Source organism: Camelus dromedarius, chromosome 19 (assembly GCF_036321535.1).
Source record: "Camelus dromedarius isolate mCamDro1 chromosome 19, mCamDro1.pat, whole genome shotgun sequence".
NCBI lineage: Eukaryota > Metazoa > Chordata > Mammalia > Artiodactyla > Camelidae > Camelus > Camelus dromedarius.
The window spans coordinates 708873-721138 of NC_087454.1; the positions used below are offsets into that span (position 1 = coordinate 708873).

The following is a 12266-nucleotide window of genomic DNA, read 5'->3' on the forward strand; positions in this document are numbered from 1 at the left end:
GGGCTCTGGGCGCCGAGCACGCTTTATTTATCCTTGCAGAGGATGCTGGAGGACAAAAGAAATATTTGGACGTCAGAGCTGATTTATATTTTTGGAAGAGCTACGTTTCCTTTTCTGAAGAGCAGCGAGTGAGCCGCATATCCTGAGCGCAGCGGGGAGACAGGAGAGGAGTTTTGATGCTCCAGGAAGTTCATCCATCGCGGCGCGCTCTCAGGGCCCGGCGCCTCGCGGGGTTCGCTGCCCGGGGAGATATTTATTTATTGGAGGAGGGGGGCACGAGGGAAGGAGGCGAGCCAGACGCGAGAAGAAAGCCGGACCTGGGAAGGGTTGGAATCTCCAGGGCGCCTCTGGTCGGTGGACCGCAGCCGCCGACCTCGCCTCTCCGTCGAGGGGCGTCCGCGGCGCGGCCTTGTGGCCTCCGAGCGCATTCGCTTGGTGCCTCCGCAGCCCTGGGCGCACACCCCACTTCGTTATGTACCCGGCCCTCCCGCCAGCCTGCCCATCGTGCGCGAGGCCCAGCCACCTCCCTCCCACGCCTGGGGAATCTGAAGCAGGGCGCGCGGGCCTCCCAAGGCGGGGCCGCAGAGCAGGGGCACAGTGGGGTGGGCGCAGGCGAAGGGAGGCTCCCAAGACAGGGTCTGGCTCCACCGGTTCCTTCTCATCAGCGGGGACTTCCTCGCAGCCACCCAAGTGGACGCACAATGAACTCACAGTTGCCTCCGCCTTTTTTCTCCCAAGACTGGGAATGGTGGGACAGGATTCCCTAGTTTTCCTTGGCCATTGGGGGCCTACTCATTCCTGCCCCCTTAGGAGATGGACAGACCCTGCCTGTCCCAGCACGGCCCTTTCTCTCCTTGCTGCTGGCATCAGAGCTGCCTTTAAGGAAGAATGGCCATCCCTGCCATGGAAACCCACTTCTCAAGGCCGAGGCCTCCCACCCACAAATGCAGCAGGCCGCAGGCGATGCCTAAGATGGGTCCACCATGGAGCCGCACCCAGGCGGCCGGCAGACTGGCTGGCTCCTGGGACCACCCCAAAGTGGCATCTCTCAGTAGAACAGAGCTGGGCCTTGAAACCTGGGAATTGCGGAGACTGGAAGGGGCAGTCTCCACAGGGGGCCCTTTTCCTCCTCCCCGAGCACCTCAGATCTGGCCAAGAGGGTGACAGGAAGGTGACCAAGTTGTGCGGGCCGCCAGGCCCAGGAGACATGGGGCCCAACTTCGGATCTTGCAGGAAGGTAGCTATAAAAAGGGCCCTGCCGGGGACACAGGCTTTGGAGAGCGGAAGAATCTATCTAAATAAACACTGGGAATTGGGTGGCTGGCGTTCCAACCCGGAGGTCTGGGGGCTCCGGATCAAGGAAGGCGAGCAGACGCCCAACAAGGGTGTAAAATCCCCCGCAGTTACCGCTCCTGCTCAGGTGCCCTCTCCAACCGCAGCACCACCCCCGCCCCCCCCCCCCCCGTCGGAGGATTTCCTATTGTCAACTACAGCTTCCAGCTGGGCCTCTGTGGCACACAGGCTCGAGGGCCTCCAGGGCTTCCTCAGCACCTCGCACCCCTAGACTTCAGCAGCCAGTGCCCACTGCCTGTCCGGAAAGGCCCCTCACGTGTAACTCATACCAAAACACAGGGTGGTCAACTTCTGACTGAACTGGAAACAGGCTTGCTCCGACAGGGCAGGCGGAAGGAGTGGGAGGGGGGCACCGCGGGGCAGAGGTGCCCGGAGAGGAGAGGCCTCAGATGGCCGAAAACCCGGTGGGTGCGGGCGTGTCTCCCCAGTGGGTAACCAGTTTAGTCTGAGCCATTTCGTGTAAAACCCACGAGACAGAGGAAGCATGCTAAGAACATAAAATGTAAACCGCAGTAATGAAGAGATTTCCTAGAATAAAACGCCAATCACAGAACAAAATCAGAAAAACCCAGGCTTCCCCTGGGTTTACATTCCCCTGCGCTTGGGGCTTGGATTGTAAAGAAACCCGCAGCCCAGATGCAGACGGGCACCCCCAGGGAGAGAGGACCCACTGCATCCGAGCACTTCTGGTTAACCCAGGAGCGCCCGGGCTGATCCACACTCATTTTAAGGAACCATACCTTTCCTTCCTACAAGGAAAAAGAAGTCAAGACTTTTGTTTATAAAGCAGTGAAAGTCAATCAGGAAGAGATCCGAGACAGGGAAGCCCCCTGAACAAGGCTATTTCAGAGACCAACACAACTTTCCTTTTCAACCGTCTGCTACACAGAAATTCAGGTACTCCCGCCAGAGACACAGTTTGACATAATCTGTTACCACACACATTCTTACCCAGGAGATCTGTACAAATCAGTAGTTAAAGTTCTACCCTGTAGTGGGTACTGCACTGGATGCAGGGCCATGTGGTCACTTGCCCAGGCAGGTGTGACTTGCACCGAATCACCTGATCTTTCTGAGCCTCTGTGTTCTTGTCCCTAAAGGGGAAGGTACTGAGACCACGTGGCAGCGACATGATGTGAGCAGAAAGGCTTATACGTACTGTGACGTCTATGGAACAGATGTGGAGGGGGGGTTAGTATTTCTCCACCGGGGGGGGGGGGTCTCTGCCAAGGGAACAGTTTCCATAGGCAGAAGGGAGGTCTTCAAGAACGAGTCCTGAAGAAGAGTCCCTTCCTGCTCAGATAACTAAAGCCACCAAGCTCCGATCTCCCTGGACTGCAGGGCAGTGCCAGGGCCCCCGGGGAGAGGGAGGCTCCGCGTCTGCAGACCCACTCTCCAAGGTGCGCTGCCATTCCAGGGCCTGCCTGGCGTCGTGGAACACTCACCAAACTGTGAGGGGTATTTCTTGCAAATTTAGAAGGTTTAGGTAAAGTGGATACCACTGTCACTTGGATGGGAAGGGAACCTTTTAAAATTCCTGATAATTTAACCAAATGAACTGGTGGAAACAAAAAAATGTATACAGTAGGGTTTTTAAAATACATATCTCTGAACCCCCTGAAATCCCAGGCAAAATGGGAGCATTTTTTTTTTTTTTGCAGGTAGACTCCACAGCTTCCAACTATTCTCAAAAAGACCCATGACCCCATGACCCCAAAACTAGCAACTACTGATGCACAAGGTTATCACCAGCCCTGCCCAGGGCTTTTCATTCTTCAGTCTCTGGGTCCCAAAACTTTTTAGGGCCTGAGATCCAATGTGCACAGAATTCCCAGGTGCAGGACCTCAGAGCAGGTCCAGGGGCAGTGATATACTGGATTGCTAATCTTCCCCAGATCTGCTGCCCACTACCCCCGTCTAGAAATGAGACGATGGCCTTCCTGCTTCTCAGCTGGGCCTGCTCTTTTCCATCCCATCCACGCACGCACATGCACGCACACGCACGCACGCATGCACACACAGAAGGCTGTGTCAGGGACACGGGCACACACATGCACACACACATGCACACGCACACATGCACACGCGCACACACAGAAGGCTGTGTCAGGGACACGCGCTCACACATGCACACATGCACACGCACACACAGAAGGCTGTCAGGGAAGCGTCTTTTAGATACTCTCCGTCCTCCTCACTCCAGCTTCTATTTATTTCCTTACTTTTCGGACAGTTGAAGCACTGACTTAGTGAACACACTGTATTCACTTCCACTTTCAGTTATTTACAGTTAAGTTATTTTGTGTGAAAGGACGAAAGCGGGTAAGAGAAAAATACCATGAAATTAATTAGGACCAATCCAGGAAAAAAAAAGTGTCACCAGTCACTCAGAAAGGGAGTCTTAGAAGTGGAAACAACAGCAAACCCCTTCCCGAACTCAACCAAAACATCCCACCCGGAAAAGGGCCGCTCGCTCCTTTTTTCTGTTGGAAATGAGCGGTAAACTGAGTTCATTTTGGCCGTGTTTTCTTAGCTGACTCTGGGCTACAATCAAGCCATTTTTGGACACATTCCCACGTAGGTACCAGGGGTGCTCTGGAGGAAGCTGTCGACGCCTGTTCAGCTAATTTAGGTTTTCTTTGTCTAATTACAGTGGAGCTTAGGGAAAAGGAGCCCGGCTGAGGGCCGTAAACTGACACTCGGTCTCTGTGTGTGGTATCCAGGCAGGGTTTGATGGAAAAAGCCTGCTTCCACTCAACTTCAGGTCACTGTCTGGGGCCAGCCCCGGCCCAGCCCCCAGCCTCCCCCTCCACCCCTCCCTCTCCTCGCTCTCCAGCCCCACCGGCTCGCTGGGCCGGGAGCCATCCTGGGGCACAGAGGGCTAGTGCAGCCCCAAGGGGCCGGCTCCGTTCTGTTCCACCCAGGCTCTTGCTGCCACCTTCTCCAGATCCCGCACGATCTCCCTTTCTCTCGGCCCCCATCCCAGCTCCCCAGGCTCCCCAGCACAAGGCACTGCACCTTGGGCCCTTCTGGGCAGAGGCAGACGAGCGCCCAGCCCGGCCTCCCCCGGGGTCTGCTGCCTGCAGCGCCTCCCCACTGGCCTCCCCTTTCTGCCTGTGTGCCCGGCCAGCTCCAGGGCCTCCCGCCGTCCTCCTCCCACTTTCAGCCCTGTCTCTGGTCAGACATTTCCTTGCACGTGGGGTCCAGTAACTGTCTGGTCTCATTGGGAGTGATTCCTCCCAGGGGGCACATCCTCTCCCCCAAGCTGACTCTTACTTGGAGAGGAACCAGCCACACGGGGGTAGAGTGTTCTCCCAGGAAGGCAGTTTGGAGATGGCGCACATGTTTGGGTGGGCAGCACTGAGAGGGAGGATGTGAATCCGGTGACAGCTGCACACCCTTCAGGACTGAGTAGAAACACAGCTATCTCACCCTGTCACTCAGTGTGGCCTTCTCTTTGCATTTTTTTAAACAAAACATCAAGTGGGAAACGGAAAGGAAATGGAAGCAAATGCAAACATGAGTCGTATTCGACCACGTTTCCAGAGCCTCTAAATCCAGAGTCTTTAAGGAGCCTGGCCTCTGCCCCCGGCTAACAGTGGCGCGGAGTCTGCAGCCCCGCAGAGGAGAGGATCGGCACGTTACCTTTGGGCGGCAGGCACCCCGGCGTGCGGCTGAGGCTGCAATGTCTAAATGAAGCTGACAGATGGTGTCAGTGCGGGCGCGGGGGGCAGCGGCCAAGGAGGTCCGGCGGCAGCACCAGCGGCAGCACCACTCGGCGGAGGACCGGCCAGGAGGAGGAGGAGAGGGAGAGGGAGGGGGAGGAGGAGGGAGAGAGGAGGAGACCGAGGGGAGGAGGGGAGGAGGAGGGGAGGGGGAGGAGGGGAGGGAGGAGAAGGGGTGGGTCCGCTCCGCCGGGGGCGGCTGGCTTTGGGATGGGGGCAGGGGTGCTGTAAGGGGCCAAAAGAAGGAAGATTTCCTAAAGTCGGAGGGGGTCGACTTTTGCGGGGGTGGGGGTCGTCCCAGCCAAACGTGAGTCAGGCTGCGCTCCCTCCGATGGAGAGAGGGTGGGTAGGGGAGAGGGAAGGCATCCGGGAGAGGAATTAAAAGGCCGAGGGGGACCCTGGAGAGCGAGGAGCGAGATAAGAGAGGGAGCCGGCGGCCGGCCGGGGGTGGGGGGAGGAGTGAGCGCGGGCCGAGCGCGCCCTCCCCGGGGCGGCGGCGGAGGGGGCAGGGCGGGGTGGGGGGAGGGCGGCGGGGGAGGGCGCGGGAGGGAGGAAGTCCCAGAGACAGAGCGAGGAGCGCTCCTAAGGGGAGACGTCGGGCTCGTCCCCGGGGTCCCGGCCGCGGTCCCCGCTCGCGCGCGCAGCTGCCCGGCGCCCGGCCGCTCGGGCTCAGCGGCCTGGAGGCCGCCGCGCAGGCCGGGCCTGAGGCCCGGGGAGGGATGCGCCGGGCGTCGCCTCCGGTCCGCGGCCGCCGCCTGGAGCCCCGGCGGAGCTGAGGGAGGCGACGCCGAAGCGCTGGCTCGCAGCGGCCGCGGCTGCAGCCCGGGCGGCGGGCTAGGGCGCTCGCCCGGCCTCTGGGCCGACCGCGTCCCCGCGCCCCCGCGCCCGGCTCCCGGCCCGCCCCCGCCGCCCGGCCCCGCTCCCGGGCCCCCGATGACCTCCGAGGGCGGGCCGCCGCCGCCGCCCCCGCCGCGCCCGCCGCCGGCCCCGCTCCGCCGCGCGTGCAGCCCGGCCCCCGGCGCGCTCCAGGCCGCCCTGATGAGCCCGCCGCCCACCGCCGCCGCCGCCGCCGCCGCCCTGGAGACAGCGTCCTCGTCGTCGTCGTCGTCGTCGTCGTCCTCGGCCTCCTGCGCCTCGGCCTCCTCCTCTGGCTCGGCCGGCGCCCCCCCGGCCTCCTGCAAGAGCGCGGGCGGCGGCGGCGGCGCGGGCGGCGGGGGCGCCAAGAAGGCGAGCTCGGGGCTGCGGCGGCCCGAGAAGCCGCCCTACTCGTACATCGCGCTCATCGTCATGGCCATCCAGAGCTCGCCCGCCAAGCGCCTGACGCTCAGCGAGATCTACCAGTTCCTGCAGGCGCGCTTCCCCTTCTTCCGCGGCGCCTACCAGGGCTGGAAGAACTCCGTGCGCCACAACCTCTCGCTCAACGAGTGCTTCATCAAGCTGCCCAAGGGCCTCGGGCGGCCGGGCAAGGGCCACTACTGGACCATCGACCCTGCCAGCGAGTTCATGTTCGAGGAGGGCTCGTTCCGCCGCCGGCCGCGCGGCTTCAGGCGGAAGTGCCAGGCGCTCAAGCCCATGTACCACCGCGTGGTGAGCGGCCTGGGCTTCGGGGCCTCGCTGCTGCCCCAGGGCTTCGACTTCCAGGCGCCCCCGTCGGCGCCGCTCGCCTGCCACGGGCAGGGCGGCTACGGTGGCCTCGACATGATGCCCGCGGGCTACGACGCGGGCGCCGGCGCCCCAGGCCACGCGCACCCACACCACCACCACCACCACCACGTCCCGCACATGTCGCCCAACCCGGGCTCCACCTACATGGCCAGCTGCCCCGTGCCCGCCGGGCCCGGGGGCGTCGGCGCGGCCGGGGGCGGCGGCGGCGGCGGCGGGGACTACGGCCCGGACAGCAGCAGCAGCCCGGTGCCCTCGTCCCCGGCCATGGCGAGCGCCATCGAGTGCCACTCGCCCTACACGAGCCCCGCGGCACACTGGAGCTCGCCCGGTGCCTCGCCTTACCTCAAGCAGCCGCCCACCCTGACGCCCGGCAGCAACCCAGCGGCCCCAGCGGGCCTGCACACCAGCATGTCCTCCTACTCGCTGGAGCAGAGCTACCTGCACCAGAACGCCCGCGAGGACCTCTCAGGTACGGCGGGGAGCCCGGCCCACTGGGGTGTCGCCAGCCTTCTGGCCTCCTGTCACCGGGACTGCCACTTCCTGGGCTGCCACGGCCTGGCGGGAGCTGGCACCCTATTTGTGGGGTAGAGGATCAGGGTCATGCTGCCTTCCCCCACCACCTTGGCCCCAGCAGGTCCTCCAGAATTTGTATGGCTGGGAGGATGGTGCCATGTCGCCTGCCTTCTTCGGCTGCCCGGGTGTCCCCATGGACTCCAAGTCTCAAATCTCAGGCCTGACTTAGCTAGAGAGAAGGTTGTGGCCTTGGGGGACCTTGGCTGGGGAGCTGTGGCTGGTTTCTTTTGTCTTTTGTGGGGTTGGTTTTGCTGTGCTTTCCCCACAGGTAACTGTCAGAAAGGGAGATGCTCCATACCGAGGGGTGCGTTGGGAGAAGGGGAACCAGGGAGGGGTGTGGAGGAAAGCAGAGGGGGTCCCTGTGTCGCCAGGGAGGGGCGCCAGGCTGTTGAGAAGCCCCCCACCTCCCCCCACAGGGGACCCAAGTTGATGACACATGGGTCTGGCCTAGGCCACCAGGACCTGGGGCCCACCGGTGGCTCCCCTGAGAGACGCCCGCCCCTTGGGCACCTCTTGCAGTGTTTCTGGTGTAAATTGTGTTGCTTGCAGATTATTGGGATTTATTGACTTGCCGAAGGCGGTGAAAGGTGGGAGGGGACCGTGGGGGTGGAGGAGGGAATCTGAATAGCCCGGTTTATGGGGACAGTGGAGATGAACCCACCCTCAATATTAACTCCTCTGAGGTGCGCTAGTCCGCGTGGCCAACGGTGCCCAGCTGACACTCGCCCCAACTAGAGAAGGGCTCGCGGGACGATGCACACATTACCCGTTGTGAATCGGTGCGGAGCTAGAGCGTCAGGGAGAAAGGAAGCCAGAAATGGGCAAAAGATGCCGGTTCCCTGGACGGTGAGATTTCCCAAATAGGCCTTTTAAATGCGGGTCTCAGAGGTTAACTAAACAAAGACCGTCTGGGCAGGACCACACCGGAGAGGATTTTAGCCTGACTTAACCCACTGAGAGCAGAGTCTTGTTCAATTTTATGGGAATTTCAACAAGTAACCCACACAGACGACCCTCCCCTCTTATTTTTTTTTTCCCATTCCCTCGGACTGGCTGTCAATCACAGCCTGGCCCTGGCGAGCGCTCTGCACTCTCCTGCCCACCCACTGCCCTCTGGGCTCCCGGCTCCGCGCTCCTGGCTCCCCGCCGCGGGATGCCGGGTTCTGCGGCAGCCCGGACTCCGAGGCTCCGCGGCCGCCGTGAAACAAAACCCTAAACACTACAAACCACGCGGAGACTTCTGATCCTTCTGCGGGGTCGCCCTCGCTCTGGCCCATACGCCCGGTGCAGGCACAGGTCCCAGAAACTCGGCACCCTGGGAACACGACTCTCCCGGATAGAAGAGACGCTACCTCACGGCGGCCTCCTCGGATAGTGCTCAGGGAAAGCCAGGGAGGCCGGGCCGGGCGGGGACTCCCTGCTTCTTCCTCCCTGGTGCTCTGGCTCCCGCTGCGAATGCTCTTCCCGCCTGCCTAGTTGGTGTCTCCTAGGGCCCCTGAGCAGCGGGGAGGCCAAGGCGGTGCCCAGGGCGCGCGAGCACCCCCAGCATGACCCCCGCGCGCATGCCGATGTGGCAGGCCCCTCCAGCTCCGGACCCCACGCACGGCCCAGGGGTAGGGGGTAGGAGGAGGGCCCGCACCCTATCTATGCCCTAAAAGCCAGGCCAGAAGGAGCCGGGCTTTTACGGCACCTCGGTCACATCTAAGCGCTGGCGTCGGTAGGTGTGAGCGCTCAGGGTCCTCCCGGGCCTACCGGTTAGAGATGCGGGAAATGGCACTACGAGGGCTTCCACGGGGTCAAACGCACCTGCGCCGCAGCCATAAGCACACGTCGGGGCCGCGTCCTGAGAGCCGTGCTTGCAGGGCGCGCCTGGCCACAGTGGTGTCATCGGGCGCCAAACGTGGGCCGAGGCGCCGGCCACGGAGCAGCACGGTCGCCTGCGTGCGCTGGGCTGCGGCTGGGCCGAGGCCCTGTGGGCCAGCGGGTACGGTTCTTGCGCGGCATTAACTGAATCGGGCCGGCCCCAGAGTGTGGCCTGAGGTCCCTCCACCGCACAGGAGACGGACGAGTCTCAGGCAAACAGGCCTAGCTCCGCCCGGCACGGAGAGATGCCTGGAGCCCCGGGGCGGGAGGTGAGGAGAAAGCAAAAGCAAAAGTCGGCGGCCGGCGGCCCGCCTCGGGCCCGGGGAGAGGGACTCGGGGCCTTCGCGGCCCCGGCCAGCCCCGCTCTCCAAGGGTCCCCTGCGCGGCAGACCCCAAAGGGCAGCTGCAGCCGAGCTCTCGTCTGAGAGCGGCCCCTGCTCCCCGGGTCTGGCTCCTCTGGAGGCGCCGAAGACGTTCACCACCCGCTAAGAGGCGCGCGTCTCTCGGCCCTTCTCTGGCCACAAGATGGTTATCGCGCCGGGAAAAGCCCCGCTGCGGCCTTCTCCTCCAAGGGGCCGGTTGGTTGGGAAACAAGGCAGGAGGCTCGAAACCTGAGGTGAGGGCGATGGTGGTGTTTGTGGGTCAGGGGCTCGGCCTCGACAGCTCCGGCCAGGTGCCCTGCGCCCGGGGCCTGGGTCCAGCCCCCTTACAGCCTCGGCCCGTCTCCAGGAGAAACGGGGTCTCAGGCACAGGGAACCCGGCCTAGAGCGGACTGTGCTCTGCATGTGCCGGCGGGTCAGAACCAAGCCAGGATTCCAGAGTCCTCCTCTGGCCACAGCTTGAAACATGGAGAAATGTTACCAGTTTTACAGCATTAGGCAAAAAGACAGGCCAACCTCTTTGGAGTCAAAATACGACACAAGTTAAGTTGCAGTTTACAAAGTACTGTGTGCTATCCCCAGCTGAACGAATGTTTCTGAAAAGGTTTCCTTTTCTCCCTTCCAGTGGGGCTGCCTCGATACCAGCACCACTCCACACCCGTGTGCGACAGGAAGGACTTCGTCCTCAACTTCAACGGCATTTCCTCCTTCCACCCCTCTGCTAGCGGGCCTTACTACCACCACCACCACCACCAGAGCGTCTGTCAGGACATCAAGCCCTGTGTCATGTGAATGGGGCACCAGGCCCTCTGTCCCCCAGGGGCGATGGCTGAGGTGGACTCGGGCGGCCGCCGTAGCAGGAAGTGGCACACCGGTCCCTTCGCCAGAACCCCCCCGCGAGCGCTGTGCACATCTGTCTACCGTTGGTGGAAAGACAGCGCCTGGCAGAATAATGCCCAAGACGCGCAGGCTCCCAGCGAGGGGCGGACGCCGCTTCTGAGCAGAGATGGCGAGAACTTACCACGAGGAAAACAAGCATGGACTCTGGGATCTTCACTGCCTTCAGAAATCAGGGTCTGTGTGTGTTTTCCTTTGTCTATGGAAAATGCATGTGCTTTTCCCGAAGGCAGTGCTGAGCGCAGGATTTCAAGAAAGCCTCATCTTGCTCCGTAGCTAAGCGGGAGAGTTGTGTTTTGCAACAAACACTACCTTTGGATACAGGTGCCAAAGAACGTTCTCAAGAAAGTATTTAGCAACAACGTGTCTAGTTTAAGAACATGGTTTTCGGTATCATGACAATACGACATTTTTTTAACAAGGTTGTTTTGTACCACATTTTAAAGCTATTTCTATGATTGTCGTGTATACTCACACTTTGCTTGTATTTTAAAAGGAGGATATATTTGCACTTACGTATACTTTTACAGTTTGCCAAACTATTTTGATGTACAATTTTTTCAATAAAATGTATATAACAAATAGTCGTTGGGGGACCGCTTTCCTCCCCAGGCATCTGATCCCTAGGTCTCTTCTCCACCAGCTGGTGCTGCAACTCTACACTGGGCTGATTTTTTTCCAAGTTGTATAATTGACGTGGTGTGGGGTCTGTGCCTTGAATAACACAGGCCAGGTTCTGATTGTGGGTCTGCTCAGGAGAGAAAGAGAAGAAGCACCATTTTCTGTTCTTTTCTTTCTAAACCAAAACCAGAAGTAAAAGGAGCCTAGAAAAGAACCCGGCACGACACCAGCTCGAGGAAGCCCCGTTCTGTGCCCTCCGTCGTCTCTCCTGTGCGCGTGGGTCCTGCTCTTTGTCCTCTCCTTGCCCCACCAGCACGGGGAGGAGAGACCGGCCAGAGTGGTCACCCAGGGCCGGCTGGGCCGGGCTGGGCTCCGAGCTGGGGGCAGTGCCCAGTGAACAGGTCCCACTCTCCCTGTGAAAGTCACAGCTCTTTGGGTGGCCATCACATCCTGAAAGTCTCCGAGCGTCAGGGTTTTCCAGACTCCCCTGGAGGGTGACAGAGCGGGCTGGGCCCTCACTCGCCGTCCGCCCCACCCTCCAGTTCAGAGCTCTTGGCCCCACCAGCCCCCATGCTTCTCTCCCATCCCTCCCCGGCCCCTCGCCGCCCTCCTGTCTTTCACGAGGGAGTGACCGTGTCCCCTGGGTTCCCTTCTTGCTCGGTTCCCGAGACTGCTCCAGGCTGGGCTGCTGCAGCTCCGGACAGAACGAGAGGAAACAGACCTGCTCGGCTGAGGACCTGGACAGCCCTTCAGGCTTGAGGCCGCGCTGGCAAGTGTCGGCCTGAGTGGGGACAGAGAGGCCCTTCTGGTTTTGCTTTTGCTTTTGAGAACTCACCTTTGTTTCTCATTCCCGGGAAGGCCTGTCTCCTAGTCAGTCACCAGGCACCTCGTGCAGAGGGACTTTGTATTCTCAGAGATTTCAGGCCAAGCACGGTCTCAGTAAAACATCTTGTTTTTTAAAGTCCTAACCATCTTCTTAATCCTTAAGCTTCCTTTCTATATTTTCCAAAATTAAGCAGTGATTAAACACTTTTTTGTGTCTCCATTATCATATTTGCAGTTAAATAGGGTTTTTTTTTTCTTTTATCCCGAGCTACTCGGGGGCCTGCTATAAATTATGAAGTCAGTTTCAGAGTTTGCTCCGACCACAGTGCTGTGTTTACATTCCTTCCGAGGCAGCCGGCATGGT

General features: G+C 60.7%; 1 protein-coding gene across 1 annotated transcript; it reads left to right on the plus strand.

Annotated features, from left to right (window-relative positions):
- The first annotated feature begins 5059 nt into the window (after positions 1 to 5059).
- FOXF2 (forkhead box F2) lies at positions 5060 to 10986 on the plus strand. The gene is made up of 3 exons (XM_010976828.3): positions 5060 to 5142; positions 5723 to 7212; positions 10185 to 10986. The coding sequence occupies exons 1-3, from the start codon at positions 5060 to 5062 to the stop codon at positions 10349 to 10351; spliced, it is 1740 nt and encodes a 579-aa protein (XP_010975130.3). The 3' UTR covers positions 10352 to 10986.
- Positions 10987 to 12266: the final 1280 nt, after the last annotated feature.